Here is a 21,861-nt window from a genome sequence, read left to right as displayed (position 1 = left end):
TGATTGGCTCAATACATGATAAAGCTCTCTTTGTGACCAATCGAAATAGTTCTTAGAGGCTGAAGTTGATTGGGGATAGTAATCCAATTTTTTTAAATGCCTCCTTTGGTCTGATTGGATCAGATCTTGTCTGAAATGGGCTATTCTAATTGAAATCAATACACCCCCTATGGAAGACGTGACCTTAATCTCCCACTATAATTAAAGACAGAGATAAAAAGAATTTATCGCGTCTGACGCCATCTGTCAATCAAATTCGCACCTTCAAACATGTAAACCATCTCAAAAATTAGGTCTTTATAGTACACTTTCTTTGGCGAAGGCACCATGTCAACAATGCCTAGAAAAGCTGCTTTTTGCCTTGTAAAAGTACGTAATTTTTCGCCATTTGCTGCTATTCCTTTTCTCCGATCAGCACCAGATAAATCGGTCTTCCTTTTACGCGCTATTAACCTGTGTAAACCAATCAAAGATCGTAATTGACAGTGACGGACGCGATGAATTCTTTTTATCCCTGTCTTTAATTATAGGCACGTTCATCGCCACTTTTTCAATATCGTATATCACCAGCAAAATATATCGCAATAATCGATAATGGCGATAATGAGAGAAGCTTAAATACATTTTATTTGGCCAAGTCTGGTGGCGCTATTGCTAGTGGTATTTGTCATTGGCGCCATTGTCGGGTTGGTCACTCTCGGTATATTCTGTGTCATCTGCCTGCTTTTCGGCTTTAAATTGAGGACACATTTTTACCATCAAAATATCGTGGCCTGTCAAACTATTAGCGTGATAGTGATAATGAAAATTAATTGCAACGGATGATAATAACATTATCGTGAACAACTCTCGAATAGCCCAATGATAACAAAAAAAAAAAAAAAAAAAAAAACATTACTCACCATCTGAGGAGTAGCCAGTGAGTCCTCCAAATATGACAAGGACATAATTGACATCTAACTCCCGCATTATCTCATAGGCTTTGTCTTCTGTAGAGGCCATGGCCTGTGGGAAGGAGGAATACGATATATGTATGAAAAACATGTACACCTTTGTATGTATGGGTGGGAAGTTTTGTGAGGTGGAAATGACAGTGAAAGAGAAAGATTGTGCGAGAGAGAGAGAAAGAGAAGAAAGTGAGAAAGTGGGGAAGAAGGGTGAGAAGGATGGAGAGGGAGAGAAAGGAAGAGGGAAGGAGACAATGACTTCTGTGACACAGAAAAAAAAAAAGAGAGTCGGAGAACAAGAAATGTTGACATTCAGCCAAAGAGAGACGGCCAGACAGACCAAAAAGATGCAGGGACTGCCTTTTGGAATTTGCCGGAGAGAGCTCTTCTGGAGACTTCAAGGAGAGTTGTTTACAGCATTTACAATAGAATGTAAGGAGAGAATGGTCAACTAAGGATAGCTAAAAATCACTCTTCTATATTAAGAAGAGCAGTAGAGAGTGTTTGCTCTTGCTCTCCTCAAAATGCAGTCCATGGAGATGAAGATATCCTTACCTGGCCAACCCTTGATATATGTGTATTATTCCATGTGTTGTTGTCTACTAATATGGTCCGATTTGCCATAGCCGTTATCTGATAGCCATAATCCCACCATGACATCACTTTGGCATCCTGTAACAAAGAGAAATAAGCAAGTATACATCAGTTTCATTGTTACAAACACATCGGTAAGAGCCCAATCATATTTTGTTTTAAACTGGTACTGAAGCCATACAAGTACGCCACTCCGACAGTGATCTCGACAGGGACCTGGGATGCCATCCCTCACTTACAACAAGCTTATCAAATCACATGACCGTAATTCCACCAGCGGTCACATATGTGATCACGGAGGATGCAAGCAGCAGGATACACAGCTCCAACCAAAAGTCTTTATTGTACATGTAAGTTTAACTTGTCTATTTGTTATATAACCCAGCAATTTTCTGTGACTAATAATTATGGTGACATAGTGCATCAGTGATTTCTCTCATCAATAATTGTCAGTATTACGTCCCATGAGAAATACAATCACATCACTTGCATTCAAAAAAACTGTGTTCATTTGTCCACACCACCTGTCTTAAGAAACTGGCCAATTTTGAGTGTAATCCAGGGACAAATTAACCGGACACCTGTTCATTCGTATATTCAACAACTCTTCCTTTGTACTATACCTTTGTACAGGCGTGAGCCGTTGTTAATCTGTGATGAATCCACACTTATAAATGTAGTCAAATTAATAAATGGTGGCATTTATATAGGGCCATAGGTTTGTAATTTAATGGATACCGAAGCACTTTAAATAATTCCGCTGCCACTATGATACATCACACCATAATGCTGCCAACAATAATGGCATTGACTACCCCGTAACAGATCCCCATTTTAAACCTGGGTGGAATGGGACAAGTGAGATTAAGTGTCTTGCCCAAAGGCCATCGTACTCCTTATCACATCAGTGATTTCTCTCATCAACCTGTTGTCAGTATTACGTCCCATGAGAAATACAATCACATCATCTGTATTACAACAGGCAGGTTATTCATACAAAAACTGTTTGTTTGCAAATTTGTGGCTAGACTTCTCAAGTAACATTCATGTAAACCAACTTAATCAACAAAAAATATTAGACTTCTTGCAGGATAGATAATGCCTGATATGGCTGCAGAGTTCAACATAATCAAACTATGTGTGGTTTATCACACCGTCTGTGACTAATTGTTGCGGTGACCTATAAATGTACGCAAATTAATCAACAGAGGCATTTATATAGCGCCTTAGATCCGTAATTTTTCATGGATATCAAAGCACTTTACATAAATTCCGCTGCCACTATGATATATCCACTATTTGGCTGCCAACAATAACGGCATGACTACCCCGTAACAGATCCCCATTTTAAACCTGGGTGGAGTGGGACAAGCAATATGAAGTGTCTTGCCCAAAGGCCACCATACTCCATATTACATCAGTGATTTCTCTCATCAACAATCAGTATTACGTCCCATGAGAAATACAATCACATCATCTGTACTACAACAGGCACGTTATGCACACAAAAACTGTTTGTTTGTCCACACCACCTGTCCAAGAAACTGACCAATCCAGGAAAAAAATAGCCAGGACTGTCCAACCATCTTTTGAACGAGCAATTTCAAAAGTAGACAGGAGGAAATATATTCAACCCGTCTTATGGACTAGCAGAAAAACCCCCATTGCGATAAATGTATAGTCTGTCGATGCAACACAATTGGTTCACAAAGTACAAAGCAGGTCACAAAACCCAACAGAAAACACCTTGAATATTGTGATCTCGGCTCATTGCACTATGCACAATATGCTCCAAAACCCCTGCCAAAACCCCAGATGCAAATGTCCAATTTTACATGTGTTATGACGTGTGGGTCCTTAAACCATAATAAACATTACATCAGTTATGTCAACTTATTGACTGGGCTAACCACTAATTGCAACAGAATCCATTTCACTTGTGTCCATCTCCCAAAAGCTCACACAAAAACATATCTAAAGTCCTGGTAAATCCAAGTAGTAGAACAATGCCTAATTTACATAAATCCAAACAGCTTCCCATTTTACACCTGGGTGGATTGAGACAAGCAAAATCAAATGTTTAGCCCAAGGAAACAACACATTGGCCCTGACTGTGTTCGAACCCACAACCATAAGCTCATTAGGCTATTCCAGTTGAAATCCATACACCCCCTATGGAAGACATAAACTTAATCTTCCACACAGGGAGTGTGAATTTCAAATTGAACAACCTGAATGGATGCCTCCATTTGGAATTCACACTCCCTGTTTGGGACATTAAGGTCATGTCTTCCATAGGGGTGTATGGATTTCAACTGGAATAGCCCCGTACATCAGTGATTTCTCTCATCAATAGTAGTCAGTATTACGTCCCATGAGAAATACAATCACATCATCTGTATTACAACAGGCAGGTTATTCACACAAAAACTGTTTGTCCACACCACCTGTCCAAGAAACTGGCCAATCCAGGAAAAAAATTAACCAGAGACCTGTCCAACAGTCTTTTGAACGAGCAATCTCAAAAGTAGACAGGAGAAAATATCCTCAACCCATCTTATGCACAGTAGCAGAAAAATCCCCATTGCGATAAATGTATAGTCTGTTGATGCAACAAAATTGGTTCACAAAGTACAAAGCAGGCCACAAAACCCAGCAGAAAACACCTTGAATATTGTGATCCCCGCTCATTGCACTATGCACAATATGCTTCAAAACCCCTGCCAAAACCCTGATGCAAATGTCCAATTTTCCATGTGTTATGACGTGTGGGTAGTTAAACCATTACAAAAATTACATTGGTTATTGGCCCAGTCAACTTATGAAATCACCCACCACTTATTGCAACAGAATCCATTTCACATGGGTCCATATCCCAAAAAACATATCTAAAATCCCGGAAAATCTAAGTCCCGGAACAGTGCCTAATTTGCATAAATCCTAACAGCTCCCCATTTTACAACTGGGTAGGGTGAGACAAGCGAGATCAAGTGTTTTGCCCAAGGAAACAACACATTGGTCCTGCCAGTGTTTGAACCCACAACCTTACAATGCTCAAGAGTTGAACACACTAACTCATGAACTGTTAGGCCACCGTGATCCAGTTGAAATCCATACACCCCTATGGAAGATTTAGGGATTCAATCATGTTTCACCGTTGTTCATCACCGTTTAACAACGATGCGGCCGCGTCGTCTGCGTGGTTTACTTCGCGAGGGCAGCCCGAGCGAAGTAAACCACGCAGACGCTGCCGGACGCGAAGTTGTTAAACGGTGATGAACAACGTGAAACATGATTGAATCCTTTCAACAACGAAAAGAAGCTAAATATCGTATAATTCACTATTATTTTACGAGGAATGTCAGTTAATCATTGCCACTCAGTCTTACAAAAATTTCGATGATTTCTCTTTTGATATCAGCAATAAAACTATAGAATAAAACGGCAATGTTTAGCCGCTACCTGAAAAATACTGAATTCAACTTGTAAGCTGGCATACGCACAAAGGTTCCAGGCATGACGAATTTTACGCGCTCTCGCGTAACGCGTAGTCTCGCTCGTGTTCGCCGGGGCGTTCGACTATACGCTACAGTAAAAGTGTGGGTTCATCACGGTTTAACAACGGTTGGCTCCTGTACAAAGGTATAGGAAGAGTTGTTGAAATGGCCTTAATCTTTCACAAAGGTAGTGTGAATTTCAAATTGGACTACCTGAATGGGTGCCTCCATTTGGAATTCACACTCCCTGTGTGGGACATTAAGGGGGTGTATGGATTATAACTGGAATAGCCCATTACATCAGTGATTTCTCTCATCAACCTGTTATTCAGTATTACGTCCCATGAGAAATACAATCACATCATCTGTATTATAACAGGCAGGTTATTCAGTCACACAAAAACTGTTTGTTTGTCAACACCACCTGTCCAAGAAACTGGCCAATCCAGGAAAAAATTAGCCAGAGACCTGTCCAACAGTCTTTTGAACAAGCAATTTCAAAAGTAGACAGGAGGAAATATCCTCAACCCATCTTATGGACAGGCAGAAAAAATCCCCATTGCGATAAATGTATAGTCTGTTGATGCAAAACAATTGGTTCACAAAGTACAAAACAGGCCACAAAACCCAGCAGAAAACACCTTGAATAGTGCGATCTCAGCTCATTGCACTATGCACAATATACTCCAAAACTCCTGATGCAAATGTCCAATTTTCCATGTGTTATGACGTGTGGGTAGTTGAACTATTACAAAAATTACATTGGTTATTGGCCCAGTCAACTTATGAAATCACCCACCACTTATTGCAACAGAATCCATTTCACATGCGTCCATCTCCCAAAAGCTCACACAATTTTAACAAAAACTTAAGTCACGGAAAATCCAAGTAATGAAACAGTGCCTAATTTGCGTAAATCTAAACAGCTCCCCATTTTACACCTGGCTGGAGTGGCACTAGCAAGATTAAGTGCTTTGCCCAAGGAAACAACACATTGGCCCTGCCAGTGTTCAAACCCATAACCTTACACTCATGAGTTGAACACACTAATTGTTAGGATACCATGCTCTTTATTGGGCTATTCCAGTTGAAATCCATACACCCCCTATGGAAGACATGACCTTAATCTCCCACACAGGGAGTGTGAATTTCAAATTGGACTACCTGAATGAGTGCCTCCATTTGGAATTCACACTCCCTGTGTGGGAGATTAAGGTCATGACTTCCATAGGGGGTGTATGGATTTCAACTGGAATAGCCCAGTACATCAGTGATTTCTCTCATCAACCTGTTGTCAGTATTACGTCCCATGAGAAATACAATCACATCATCTGTATCACAACAGGCCACACCACCTGTCCAAGAAACTGGCCAATCCAGGACTGGCCAACCATCTTCTGAACGAGCAATTTCAAAAGTAGACAGGAGGAAATATCCTCAACCCATCTTACGGACCGGCAGAAAAACCCCCATTGCGATAAATGTAGTCTGTCGATGCAACAAAATTGGTTCACAAAGTACAAAGCAAGCCATAAAACCCAGCAGAAAACACCTTGAATATTGTGATCCTGGCTCATTGCAATATGCACAATATACTCCAAAACCCCTGATGCAAATGTCCAATTTTCCATGTGTTATGACGTGTGGGTAGTTAAACCTTTACAAAAATTACATCGGTTATTAGCCCAGTCAACTTATGAAATCACCCTCCACTAATCCCAACAGAATCCATTTCATATGCATCCATCTCCCAAAAGCTCACACAAAAACATATCTAAAGTCTCGGAAAATGCAAGTTGTGGAACAGTGCCTAATTTGCATAAATCCAAACAGCTCCCCATTTTACACCTGGCTGGAGTGGGACTAGCGAGATTAAGTGCTTTGCCCAAGGAAACAACACATTGGCCCTGCCAGTGTTCAAACCCACAACTTATACTCATGAGTTGAACACACTAATTGTTAGGATACCATGCTCCTTGTTAGGCTACTCCAGTTGAAATCCATACACCCCCTATGGAAGACATGACCTTAATCTTCCACACAGGAAGTGTGAATTTCAAATTGGACTACCTGAATGGGTCCTCCATTTGAAATTCACACGCCCTGTGTGGGATATTAAGGTCATGACTTCCATAGGGGGTGTATGGATTTCAACTGGAATAGCCCATTACATCAGTGATTTCTCTCATCAACCTATTAGTCAGTATTACGTCCCATGAGAAATACAATCACATCATCTGTACTACAACAGGCAGGTTATTCACACAAAAACTGTTTATTTGTTGTTGTTTTTTGGGTGTGCCTGTATCACTTTAATCCCATTGTTACTCACACATGCACAACAAAGTTGAGATAATTGAACTCATATTTTCAGGGGGGTAACATACGTATGATGCACCAAGACATGTTTATTTGTCCACACCACCAGTCCAAGGAAAAAATTACTTCCCTCTGATGTGATGTAGGCTTGTCCTGCTTAATCGGAGTACAGCATCCAGATCCAGAACACCAAAAACCCTCTAATAAACTAAATCCAGTGTAAAGCATCTGGGTATAATCTTTTGAAACTGCATCTTCAACAACCATCCAAGTCCCCCCCCCCCCCCACTAAAATTATATATGTGACACGATCAAGGGAAATGAGTCGCATGTCGCTAATATTGATTTTGTGATATTTGCAAAGAAAGTGTTAAAATTCTTTTGTTTTATATTGTTTTCAGCGATTGATAAATTGACGTAATTTCGCAAAGAAAAGTCGTATCAACATGGGGTTTTCAATTTCTGAAAGCTCTAAACGTCCTCTTCAGAAACGTATGTAAAACTCATTTTCGACCAGGTTCGACATGTTACTCATTCCCCTTGATTATGTCACATATTATTCTGGAACAAACTGAAAATGATGACGACAAAGCCCACATCAACATTGCAAAATGAGGAGGGAAACATTACAGGAAATAGGTGCGGGTGTGGCAACATTTTTTTTAGAAAATTGTGGATCCAGTATTATTTATTCATGAAGAATACGTCAGAAGGGAGCCAGAATTGGGCTATTCCAGTTGAAATCCACACATCCGCTATGGAAAACATGACCTTAATCTCCCACACAGGGAGTGTAGATTTCAAATGGAATCACCAATTCAGGTAACCCTATTTGAAATTCACACTCCCTGTGTGATAGATTACGGTCATGCCTTCTATAGGGTGTTTATGAATTTCAACTGGAATAGCCCATTTTCTCAGCAAAAAATAAACATATTACCTCATCAGTGTTGTGTCGTAGCCAGTAGTAAGCCTCGCGGAAATCGTCAAAGATGATGCGCCCTCCATCGCCAGAACGCGCCGACAAGACGATAGATGGGGAAGAGTAGGCCTCTGAAGTGACCCAGGTACAATGGAATGTGTAGGTGATTAGGAAAAATGTCATCAACATCACTAATGCGGTGGCAATCTGAAAGGGTGTAACAAATATTAGTATATCCAAGTTAGGAACAATGTGATCTTGGCAAAAGATTAGAAACAAGAAACAAGGGAAGCTTATTCATTTGGGGGAAATAACCTTGGATTATTCAACTCCAACTAGGCAGTCCATGTAAACACTTTGTTTAATAGGCCTAGTATCTTATTTTGTGGGAGCTTTGTTGAAGATGGATGTTAAATTCAACAGTTGGTGACAATGAGTGTAGAAAGTTCTTGGCCCTACCATCCACTGACTGCCAAAACAGCACTTGAACTTATTTTGTCACCCAAATTAGACCTCTCAACCAGATGCCAAGTCTTTTTTATGCGACAAAAATGCAGATTTCTGAATATAATATGGTATCCATTTGAAGAACACAAACAAATGCTGGAAAATATTTAATACCCGATTGCACAACATAATAGTTGATACTGGACTTAGGGGTGCTTATGCATTGAACATAGTTCTGAATGACAGGCACAGTAACCATAATAATGTTGGCTTCATTGACCCAATACATCTCTCATTGCATATGGGGTAGTGGTTTCTCGATTCTATCCACTTTAAGTGCATGTTGTACCATGATTTGTACGTAAGCATCAGTGATTTCTCTCATCAATGGTAGTCAGTATTACGTCCCATGAGAAATACAATCACATCATTTGCATGACATCATACAGGTTGAATTGCTTTATATGTGTGCAGTCGCCTTCAATCGAGGACGCACACACATGCTCCACATTCCATCCATGGACCACTAAGCAATGGGGAACCGTCCTCGGTTTGTGGTCTGCAAATGACCGCAAATGCATGTATAACGTATTTGCGAAATACGTCCTCTATCGTTATATTAGATATAACGTCCTCGGTTACTGGGTTAAATTCCATAACCACAAAAATACCAAAAATGGTGGAAAACGTCCTTGGTATGTCGATTGAGTACGGATTCGGACGTCCACATTTGCATAGTCACAAACAGCGTCCACATTTGGAGGCGATTGCATGTAGGGGTGTATAAATGTATGGTGCATCAAACACTGTTAGCCTTACCTCATTTCTGATAGGATATGATGAATCCGAGTCTCCCTTCTTGCCCTTCTTCTCGGGTCTGTTAATGTCCAGGTTACGCATGTAGGTGTTGAGTACCGATGAGATACCAATACCGGATAGGATGCACATGACGGGGGCAAGGACCAACATAAGACGCACCATCACACCCTGGTGGATAGAAAATTGAAATTAGAGTTTGAAATAATCTGTACACAATGGGCTATATACTTTGATCAGCTCGTAATCGGCGGGCCTTATAACATCATCACAGAAAAATATAAACATATTTTATTTTGAGAATTGTCTTGTGACATCTTATCTACTTTCTTTAACACACAAAATATAGACCAGACAGGCCAACTATATCACTCATAACGTGGGTCTACTTTTTGGCGTAGTGGTAAAAGCCCAGCATTTCCCGCCTATTACGAGCTGATCAAACTATAATTCCATATATTCCCTATGGAAGATGTCATCTTAAACTCCTACATCAGGGATGTAGATTTCATAATGGGGTCACCCATTCAGGTAAAACCATTTGAAATTCACACTCGCTGTGTGGGTGATTAAGGCCATGTCTTCTACAGGGACTGCCTTTTGAGAGGAGCGGGAACAATTGCTCCTCTTAAGTTCCATCTTCAAGAGTGATTTATAGCTCCTCTCGATGACTCGTTAAATTCTAAATGCTTTAATCGCAAACAGCTCTTCTAAAGATCTTCTTGAAAAGACAAGAAGAGCATTCTACAGCTCTTAATTATAACCTCATTCTTAAAAAAAACAGTCCTTGCCACAGGATAGATTTCAACTGGAATAGCACATAATATACACTAAAAAGGCTAATCTGCACAGAATGAGCACATACAATACAGTACACTAAAAAAGATTACGATTTCTATAAAGACAAATGGCAAGAAGTTGCATGATATGATTCTTCTTTTTCCTATGGCATACAATAAGGCCTAAAAAAAACTGTTTGATTGGCGTAACATAAAAACAAAATTAAGCTGTAAATTGCATAAATTGGAACTTTAAAAAAAAAAATTCTTAAATTTCAATTATTTTACATTTTTTGCAAAAATGTAAGAAAAAAAGTCTAGGGTTGGGCCTATTTTTAGGGTCGGGCCTATTTTTAGGGTCGGGCCTATTTTTAGGGTCGGTCGGGTTACGCCAATCAAACAACTTTTTTAGGCCTAATGTACTCAAATACAATTTCATATAACTACTTCAATTTATCTGTGATTTTGGTATTGTACCAGTCGCCTCTGTTCAACCTCCCTATTGCAATTCTAGGTAGGCCGAGTGATAAACAACTGGAGGATGTTACTCTAGCGAGATGAAAAATCAATCCAGATTACCAAATCAACCTGGGTTGGAGTGTTACTCGCATTAAGGGATATATCAATATTCATGCCAGGGGAGGCGGAATGGGGAAATAGAAAATGTTATATACCCAGGTAAAAAATTGTGAACATGACATTTTAAGGGGGTACTACACCCATTGCATTTTTTTTGCATTTTTTTGCATTTTGTGAAGAAATGAGAAAAAGAAATTGGACAAAGTGGTATGCAAAATGAAGGGGCAAATCTTCTCGTTCAATTGGTGGCATCAGTATCAATGACGCGTACATGCTTCTAATGGTATAAGCCAAAAAGTGGTACATCACTGATGTTTTAAATTCACTTCATTTTGGAAAGCTTACTATCAACGGATTTCGTTAAAATTTTGGATATGTGTTGCTAACACATTAGGGAAATAATGTTGATATGTAAAATGGGAATAAGTGGTCCCTGATTTCTTTTATGACTTCATGAACTTGGTGCTCCACAACTATCAAAAAACGAACCGGTTAAAATGCTTCTATTTTCAATGTTGAGCTATATTTTGTATTTTGAACTTGCGACACTATTTCACTGAAACTTAATTAAGCCATAGGTAACAGGTTATCACAACCACACTACAGCAATGTTGAAAAAGATTGTATTTTTGTCACCTACCACCATATTAGGTAGTTTTCCGTAAGCTTCATTTTTGTGATTTTGGTAACTATTTTATATTTATTTGCCCAATCCATCTCAACTAGGCAATCTAAATTGTACTCACCATTTACATCCCAAGGTATTTTAGTATATCCACCTCACACATTTCCATTATATATCCAGTAACAGACAAAATATTAAAATTGATGCCTCATTATGACATGTATGATATCACAGACTATCACATGTATTCAGAATTGATGCCTGAATTTGACCTGAACCAATTGACCTATAACCTGACCTTTGATGACCTTATAGCCTTTTTTAATCTCTTTTCCTAACAACACATTATGGAAGATACATACATGGTGTAGTATTAAATTGTCTATGTGGAAGAGATTAGGCCTATTTAATTTATTCAGTGTTATAATCAGTGAGTACATTTCTATAGATAGGATTTAATGTATTCTATTCATGTATTCTACTTGGACATGTTCAATAGAATAAATTATGGTTTGTTATGACAGTAAACAAACAAATATATAGGGCTAAAATGATTTTCTAAAATGGTTTAAAATCACTTTGTAGGTAGAGATATTTTATAAGTTTAGGACATGAGATGATGAACATATTTATGTAGTTCATAAATTTGCAAGAAAAAAAAGAAGAGGGGTACTGATGAAAATCAGGGTATGATTCCCCCTGAAATGAAAGTAGAATTTTTCAGCATACAAGGAACACATTTCTTTATTTGAAAAATCGTTTATTTCCCATGCCGTCTCAGTATAATTATGAAAATACAGATTGGTCCCTGGTTATGGATAACGTATCAATGTTTTGCTAATTTTCTATGAAGGCCGTATGTATAATAGAGAAATGTGTAAAAAAGAGGTCCGGATTAGGGAAGTTGGACTGTTATTTGTAGAACTATAAATCAACATTGGCCGTTATTGTGAGGAATACTTACGGAGAAATAAAGACTAGTAACACCATAGAGGATGATGAAGATGTTGGCATCGGTCAGCTTGGAGAAGCAGTAGTACATACCAACTGAAGAAACAAATTCAATACGAATATGATTTAACTGTGTTGCATTTATAACTACTCATACATCAGACTCATACAGATTTCAATGAATACAAGTCTGATATAGATTATTGTGTGCTTTTAAGGGGTACTACACCCCTCGATAAATTTGTGTCTATTTTTGCATTTTTATCAAAAACTAATAACACAGTGGTAACAAAAGTTATGTATATTATAGGGGCAAGAAATCCAATTACTACACTGGAATTTCAGTGACCCAAGACAAGCGGTTCGTTATTTATGATAAGAAATAAGTTACCGCTAGAATGTACCTCATTTCCTATCATATATACTGAACCTTGAGTCACGGAAATTTCAGTGTAGTAATTGGATTCCTTGCCCCAATAATATACATAACTTTCGTCACAAATTTACCACAGGGTGTGTAGTACCCCCTAAACATGTATTCTATGCTTGCATTTGTTCAATTTTATGCAAGTATTTTTTATTTTATTTCTTGTATATTGTGTACTCTTAAGCCAGTACTCATACCTGTGTGTTTCCGAGTTTCAATTTGGATATTTATCCTTGCAAGTAAGGAAACAAACTCAAACTAGCCCCAATACCATCTATTCTTAAACACTTGAGAATGTTCTTGCAATCTTATTGGTTCTTACCCGTGTGATATGACACAATATCACCCACCTTAGCGTGTGTGTGTCGACGCAATACTCGTACGCGCTATTTGAACCAATCGGAGGCGCAGAGCAACGACGGGGCTGATCGATTCTCAGCCCCAGGTAATTCCTTGTAAAATGTAGGATTTAATTTGATTAAAATTTGGTATGCTAATGATTAAAATATTCATTTGAATTGAAGTGTTTAAGAATGAGAATAAAGAGTATTATTTTTAGCGCTGTCGTGCATCTATCGTCTCATATAACGCAACATCATTATTTTTAGCGTAAAACAACTCGGCTTCGCCTCATTGTTTTACTTAAAATAATGATGTCGCCCATGTTTATATGAGATGATAGATGCACTCCAGCAGCTAAAAACAATTTACCTTTATTCTCTAACTAGAAAACACCTGTATTTCAAGGAATTCTACATACATTGATTCGATGTTGTCAAAGTTCTATTTTGCCAATTCACCTCTATATAAATTTCATTAATGCACACACCACAACCTGCTTGTTTGACATCTAAAATAGGGTGTTAGGCAGTAGGCCTATATATCAAGACAACACAAGACAAGACAGGACAGGACAACAAGACAAATTTCAAGACAAATGCTCTTACCTGGGAACATAAAGACATGCATCTGCAAATCAAAATAGAAGGAACTCCATGTAGTAGGCTGATGTTCTGAGACGGAAGCGATGATTGGGATGTTGTTCTTGGCGTAGGAAGGATCCAGGAGTGAGTAGAAACGTCCAGTCCATGGTGCAATTTCTACAAGGTGGTTGGGTTAAGGAAGCTTTGGCAAAGATAGAGAGAACTACATAATCTTGGTTTGTAAGAGGTGTACCTCAACATTATTTGGACTGAATCGGGAATACCCCACTCTACCCAAACTCTGACACATATGATGTGCAGGGTAAACACCAATTATGCCTACCATATTATCTGTAAATGCCCCCCTCTAAGAAATGCCCCCCTCCAATTTCTCCCAATTTTTTAATGAAAAATTGACATTTCCATGCCATATCGTGTGGGTAAGCTAAAAATTTACATCAGTCATGTCAGTAACAATCACTAAATTGCATGGACAAAGCCTGTTTATGACTCAAACTTCCATCCATTTCATTGCCTAATTACGGTAGAATTTAACTAATTCCATGTACTTACGGGTGTAATTTTGGTATGTTTACCACAGAAATGTCTTTTTCTACATGAATAATATAGTCGTAAATCCCTCCTTTCAACAGGAGCACCATCGGGAAATTGAACCCAATTTTTAAGTTTTTTCACTGAAAATTCATTTCTAATAAATTTATGCTCCTCTTTTGGAAAAATGCAATGCCCCTGGGGCGTTTATTACAGACAAAACGGTATTTACCGTATTGTTTGTAATAAACGCCTGGGCAGTGCATTTTTCCAGTTTATTGAAGTGAATTGTCAGTGAAAAAAGCATAAAAATCATGTTCAATTTCCAGGTGGTGCTCCTATTAAAAGGAGGGATTCACACTATACATGATGGCGGCGCCCACGGAAAATGATATTTTCTTGGGGAATACAACAAAATTACACCTGTAAGTGCATGATATTAGTGAAATTCTACCATAATTAGGCAGTGAAATGGATGGGAATTGAGTCATAATAGGTTTTGTCCATTCAATTTAGCGATCGTGACTGACATGACTGATGCAAGTTTTAAGCTTACCTACACGATATGTCATGGAAATGTTCGCATTTTTGTCAATTTTTCACAGAAAAATTGGAGGGGGGCGTTTATTAGAGGGGGAGCGTTTATTACAAACAATACGGTATGTTCTTGGCACAAGCCAGTTGAGCAAGTAACCATTTGAAGTAACTTTGAAACCATAGGATTTCAACACCAGTTAACCTTAGGCAGGCCCGTCGCCAGGATTTTTTTTGTGGGGGTGGTGCTGATTTTGAAAAAGTGGACTTTTTTCCGAGGGGGGGGGCCAATTCTGTGAAAAGTGGACTTTCTTCCCCAAATTTAGACCTTTTTGACCAAAAAAGCTTTAAAAAAATTTTGGCTAGCTACGCTCGCAAATTCTTAATTTTTTGGACTTTTTGTATACTTTTGCAAATTTCGGAGCTACTGACTAACAGGCCTGACCTTAGGTACTGAACAAGTTAGCAATGATACAATGGTAACAATTCAATTTTCAAAATTTCCTACTGTGCGTTGAATGGGTCGAATTATGCTACCTATATTCTTGGTGGTATGATCATTTTTATCCATATGACTTCGGCACAGTTTATGTACCAGTCGCCTCTGTTCAGCCTCCCTATTGCAATTCTAAGTAGGCTGAGTGATAAACAACTGGAGGATATTACTCTAGCGAGATGAAAAATCAATCCAGATTACCAAATCAAACTGGGTTGGAGTGTTACTCGCATCAAGTGATCTGAAAATCAATATAGAAGGAATTCCAGGTTCCCGACAGGAAAGCAGATAAGCAAACAGCCTAACAAGACCTACTAAATTGAAACCCATTCCGTTGGAGTAACAAGTTATCGTTACCAGCATGTGGCTGTCAGGCTTGCATTTAAGTCCATCCCTGGATTATTATGACACCATGTTAACAAAATGCCACCACCAATTAACCTTTTTCGGTAAATCCAAAGAGCTTTTGCCCTCAAATTAACCCACGGCACCCATGGCATTTTGCCGTGGGTGCCCATCCCCACTGCCGTAATGCCCTCAAAATATGTCCTTTACCCAAGGCAGTCACTTGCCGTGCCCTCTAATGAAGTTGCCGTCGGTGCCCCATCCCTGCCCCTTCATTATAAAATCATCTATCTATCTATGTTTGTGTGTGTTTTCTTCACTTTTGAGAAACTGCCTTGGTGCCCTTCTCAAATTTTCAACAGTTGCCACGATGCCCTCTTGAATATTACAAACTGCCGTGCTGCCTTGCCTTTTCAGTGAAAATCCAAGGCAATTCTCAACTTGCCCTAAAAAGTTGCCGTGCCCCTTCAGATCCTTAATTCGAGGGCTGTTGTTACAGTGCACTTCACGACGGCGAAATGTACGGTAATGATGTTAGCTATAAATGATGTGCACATCCATGTGATAGATGTATGTAGGGGTCCAAATGTAAATGCTTTATGGGATTTACCAAAAAGGCATATATACAAGGCAAGAGATAACGGTTGCAACATTTTTTGAAATTTCAAATTCCTTCCAATTTTGTGATGTGCTCATGCTTACTTGCCTATATTTTTTCTCCAAATGTTACATTATTTTATCTCTAACTGACATTACTAATACCATAATTATCTTTAACTGAAAAAAGCAACATTGTTATCTCATTTAAATATAAAGGATACTGCCTGTAGCTGAAAGAATAGCACCCACTATGGTCACTACAGCACCAATGAGAAGGAGAGCAGCGCGGGATAGGACGTCAAAGTATTGCTGGCTGAGGCGTGATTTGACGTACTCGACAAATGCATAGATCTGACAGAGACCAAATACACCCAGGGCCTGTAAGAAAAAGAAAAGACAAAACATGAATAACTCAACTAACAGATCCGACAGACCAAACTCTCCTAAGACGGCGAGGAAAAAAGTGATTATTGTGTACTAAAACTACTGTTCTCGGATTTGAGGTCAACATTGCTCAATTATAAAGTTCATGTTATGACTCATGACTGACACTGTAAAGTGAATGCATATCACCTGTACTTCCTTAGTATTTTCGGAAACTGATCCACAAATAGTGCCACAAATAAATCAAATTTTGCAACTTGAATTAAGAAACCAGAAAAAGTCAACTAGAGCGGTAGTAACAATTGAGAATTACAATTGAATCACCTGTTCGAATCATGTCTGATATATTGTTCTCTGGAATCAATTTCGGCAGACAGTGGTTTGATGATGTAGTAAAATTGTAGGTCTAAATTGCAGCAAATCATTTGCACTGTTTTGGTCCATCATCAGGTTTAATTTTATTGTTTATTAAACGGACCAAAAAGAAAATGCACACTGCAGTTTTGGTCAAGTGCGATAGATCAAGCTGGCCTACTCATTAGAAGTAAAAGCAATCGGGAGACTTTCATCTGCTCAACCTACCCTAATAAGCTACTGCATCGTTTATGTACCAGTCACCTCTATTCAACCTCCCTATTGCAATTCTAGGTAGGCTGAGTGATAAACAACTGGATTAATTCTATCTAGCGAGATGAAAAATCAACCCAGATTACCAAATCAACCTGGGTTGGAGTGTTACTTTCGCATTAAGGGATCAATCAACATTGAGGTCAGGGGAGGGGTAATTTGGGAGGACATACAAGAATTTCCCATCATTTGAACTGTCCCCAGAGACATAAGATTCTGCAACTGGGCCCAGAATGGAACCTTGTGGAGGGTATACCATGTAAATACTTTTGGAGATTGCATACTTACAGCAAATGTGTTCACTTGATTGCACAAGTTGGAATCCTACAAATGAGATCTGCATGGAGAGGATTGTACCCAGACCCAGATTGGACCCAGAATGGAACCTTGTGGTACGTATATCATGTAAATACTGAATGCAGATTGCATACTTACAGCCATGTGTTCACTTGATTGGACAGGTTGGAATCCTACAAATGAGATCTGCATGGAGAGGATTGTGCCCAAACAATAGACGGTGGTGTAGACGACATAGATACGATGACTGAATCTGCCAGTGACCATGAGAGCCAGGACATGCATTGGAATCAAGTTGATCAGGAATACGTAACCTCCCCATGATGATACCTGAAGTAGATCGGAAAGGACACACAAAATGTGAATTGCATTGGTAAAATCTGTTGGTTTGATACTTTAGTGGTCAGGGGTGGCAATTTACAGGGAAACACTTGGTATTTCCCAGTCAGGTGGGAAATACCACAGAAATACACAGGAAAAGTAAAGTCCAAGGGATGAACATCGAAGCTGTATAGTTTGACATGATATTGCTATACATAAACATATATATCAAATTTGGAATTAACCCTAACTGAACACAAGGTTTATTTGCTATCGGAAGGGAAAGAAGAAAAGAAAAAGGAGACAAGATGAAGAAAGAAGTCACTTGGTACCCCAGGATTCGAACCTCGGACCCTTGCATGCCACGCAGAAGATCACCGACCTGTAGCCACAGAGGTTACGCTGCCCCGGGCAGCGATTCCCTGGCTATATATGACTTAGACTGATTGCGTCATCCAAGTCACGTGGGATGCATGCACGTGCAGTGGTTTTAAAAGTGAGATTTAGTGAGATCTGGTTCAGTTAGGGTTAAACTATATGGAATGCCAAAGCTTTGAAGATGCAAGGTCTATATAATTGTGATCCCGGTATGGGCCTTTAATACTAATAGGCAACATGGATCCACTGTTTCTTATGTGTTGCTTAAAATTTTCAACAACTTACCATGTAAAAGTATGCCAATGCGCACAGGGCAGCCCAGAATACAGACCCGGTCTTGACAGATTTGATCCACAGTGTGTACGTGAGGAGCATACAGAAGATAGCAATCCCCTCGTTATCGTATGATCCAGCCACTGAACGGGAGATGTAACCTGGTACGATGGAGATCATGGCAGCAGCCACTAGACCTGCTCCAGTGTCCTGTAATTAAAAAAGTAACCAAATTAATATATGTACCCTAGATCCCGAAGTTCTCCGTATTATGGAAAGCAAAGAAATTTCGAGGAATTCCAAGTAGAAAACAGAAAATGGACTTTTGCAACAACAGGCAAAATTTAAGCTTATTTGAGTCTAATTCTAATGTACATTCCCCAGAATCAATGCATAACCGATTAAATGATTCACTGAAATTTACTTCAAATTTATCATTACTTGCCGTTAGGGGTCATATACATCACCTTTTTTTGGCTATACATCGCCGATTTCACGAGATTAACATGCACATCATTCAGTGTTTCTAGATTGAAACATATTTTTAAGATGGATTTCCCTAGAATGGGTAAATTTTCATGGTTATTTTTTGAAAACGGAAAACAACACAGAATTTAACATTTACAAAACGGAGAATTTCGGACTCTAATGTACCCTTGAGATATTGATACCTAGAATGGAACCTTGACGGAATCTATCATTTATATTAAACAAGGGCACAGTGTTGCAGTGGTACGGGCTCTGCCTTGCAATCGGTGGATTGCGAGTTCGAGTCTCGGCGGTGTCATCGTGTTGTGCTCTTGTACAAGGCGGTTTACCTTACTTGCCTCTCTCTACTCAGGGGTGAAATGGTGATTTGGTGCAATAGTATTTATTACTAACCTTAAGTTCTTTGGTAAGATGATAAGTGACAATGGTAGTCAGGGAGGAGAAGAGAGGTGCTAAGAACACACAGACATTACGGACATCAATGGTGAGATTAAACAGGTTTAGGACTCTGTAGATCACTGCTGATGTCACCATCAAACCTGGATAAGAGAACAAAAGGTCAAAGATTAAACAGGTTTAAGACTATGTAGTTAAGAGAGGTTAAAATTAACCTGAGTTTGAAAGTGCAGAGTGTTTACAACTGCTCCAGCATTTCTAGTTCCTGAACATTTGTTAACATGATGTATTACTGTAGTACAGATAAGTACTCTATGTGCTGTTTTTAGTAGGGTAAATTTTACAACTACACGGAAACATGCTGGCAACTCAAATATGAGCCCTGAACCTGATCTCCAAAAGCTTTCCGGCACAAAGTAACACTGGTCACCACAATTAATTATTTCGTATGGAAATGCCATATTGAAAAATTTCTGCTACATGTATTTACAATGCTGAAATGGAAAATCTTTTCACAGAATTGCCCACAAAAACACTGGCATGCTCAGACAAACGTCCAACAGCAATATTTTGTGTTATATAATCAGTTGAAGCGATCCCTTTCTTTACAAAGAATCAGCAGCTATTCATCGCATATTTATGTTATGGTTTGTGTTCAGAGAAGTCCACGTTTCCTCAAAAAACCTCTACTAGGGCTCTCAACTAACTGGTAATTATGTACTCTGGTGACCCGATTGAATTTTTGGGCGAGAATCCGGGTACCCGGAAAAAAAAAAAAAAAAATTGTAAAAAGAAATTTTTTTTTTTAAATTTATGTTTTTGGGTACTTTGACCTGTGAATTTGGACCGGAGGCCAAGAACAGGCAGGAACTTGGGTACCCGGGAATTGGTGGGCTGTACACGCATCACATTTATGTCTCGCATCTCCTGATAATGAACCAATCATCGGATTAATTGATTGATTACTTGATTGTTCTCTTTTTCCCAACTTCCTTCTCCTGATAATGAACCAATCATCGGATTAATTGATTGATTACTTGATTGTTCTCTTTTTCCCAACTTCCTTCTCCTGATAATGAACCAATCATCGGATTAATTGATTGATTACTTGATTGTTCTCTTTTTCACAACTTCCTTTTTCTTTCCATCTCGATCGCCATGATTTCATAGGCCTGGGCAAAATTTAACCCCTACAAATTCTTACCTGGGTAGATGGTGCCGCCAATGATACGTCCTAATGGATACCAAGCTCTATCATCAAACCAGTTGTGGAAGCTGTAGAAGCCCTCCTCCGCCAAGAAACGTGTGGTGCGGTAATTGAAGTATGGATCAAACTCGTGAATGACGCTCTCAAATCGCAGCACGGAAAACAGACGTGTGGCAAAGGCTGGAGGGAAATAAACAAAACAATTCATGGATAACAGGAACTATTTCACGGCAACCGGTGTGCAAATAGAACCCCAGGGGGCTGGGGGAGGGGGTTCATTTGCCCAACCTACTCTAACAATAACCTACTGCATTGTTTATGTACCAGTCACCTCTATTCAACCTCCCTATTGCAATTCTAGGTAGGCTGAGTGATAAACAACTGGATTAATTTTAATCTAGCGAGATGAAAAATCAACCCAGATTACCAAATCAACCTGCGTTGGAGTGTTACTCGCATCAGGGTCAGAATTTCGGCAAGAATCGGTTCTCGCAAAGATTCTTGCAAACTTTTGTAGTTTACACAGAAGTTGATTTGCAAGAATCAAATGATTCCTGCAAATTTATTCTGCAAGAACAAGATAAACTGTGAAATAAAATTCTGACTCTGCGCATTAAGGGATCAGCAACATTGATGCCAGGGGGAAGGGGAATTTGGGAGGACATAAGATTTTCTCTAAAAAGGAGAACATCTGATTTATTTTCAGATAAAAAGGGGACTAACCTACATGTAATATGAAATGAAGAAACTTGAAAAATCACAAGTTTGAGCAAATGGGTTATTTATACAAGTATCATCGGCCGTAACCCCTCACACAGGGAGTGTAAATATCGAACGGAATCCCATTCACGTAACCCTATTTTACAATTTACACTCCTTGTTCGGAAGATAAAAGGTCATGTCTTCCATAGGGGGTGTATGGAACTGGAATCACTAGCATCCACAACATGCTCATCTATCAGGGGCACAGTCCTTTTAAAAACCCCAATACCTTTGAAGATTTAGGTTCAAAAACTCATACTCTGCAACTTGAGGTCAAATTTTGCTTATGTAATCAATATAATTGAGGTTATTGGACTATGCCATTGGGATGAGTCTAGGCCAATGCAAAGGAGTATAGGGGTGTACAGATTTCA

At 39.1% G+C, this 21,861-nt stretch overlaps 1 protein-coding gene across 2 annotated transcripts in view; it reads right to left on the bottom strand.

Moving 5' to 3' along the window:
- The window catches only part of LOC140162628 (dolichyl-diphosphooligosaccharide--protein glycosyltransferase subunit STT3A), a 31,039-nt gene that overhangs the window by 4,332 nt on the left and 4,846 nt on the right, over window positions 1–21,861 (bottom strand). For both annotated transcript variants that reach the window (XM_072185901.1, XM_072185902.1), the window contains exons 3-13: window positions 20,723–20,905; window positions 19,516–19,661; window positions 18,646–18,843; window positions 17,800–17,991; window positions 16,575–16,731; window positions 13,851–14,003; window positions 12,490–12,572; window positions 9,546–9,713; window positions 8,298–8,486; window positions 1,503–1,619; window positions 903–1,005 (exon numbers count right to left, since the gene is read on the bottom strand). In XM_072185901.1, coding sequence (XP_072042002.1) covers window positions 903–1,005; window positions 1,503–1,619; window positions 8,298–8,486; window positions 9,546–9,713; window positions 12,490–12,572; window positions 13,851–14,003; window positions 16,575–16,731; window positions 17,800–17,991; window positions 18,646–18,843; window positions 19,516–19,661; window positions 20,723–20,905 — 1,689 coding nt within the window. The remainder of the gene's footprint in view (window positions 1–902; window positions 1,006–1,502; window positions 1,620–8,297; window positions 8,487–9,545; window positions 9,714–12,489; window positions 12,573–13,850; window positions 14,004–16,574; window positions 16,732–17,799; window positions 17,992–18,645; window positions 18,844–19,515; window positions 19,662–20,722; window positions 20,906–21,861) is intronic.

The sequence above is a fragment of the Amphiura filiformis genome, chromosome 10 (assembly GCF_039555335.1).
Source record: "Amphiura filiformis chromosome 10, Afil_fr2py, whole genome shotgun sequence".
Lineage (NCBI taxonomy): Eukaryota > Metazoa > Echinodermata > Ophiuroidea > Amphilepidida > Amphiuridae > Amphiura > Amphiura filiformis.
This window is presented reverse-complemented; position numbering and strand designations above follow the sequence as displayed.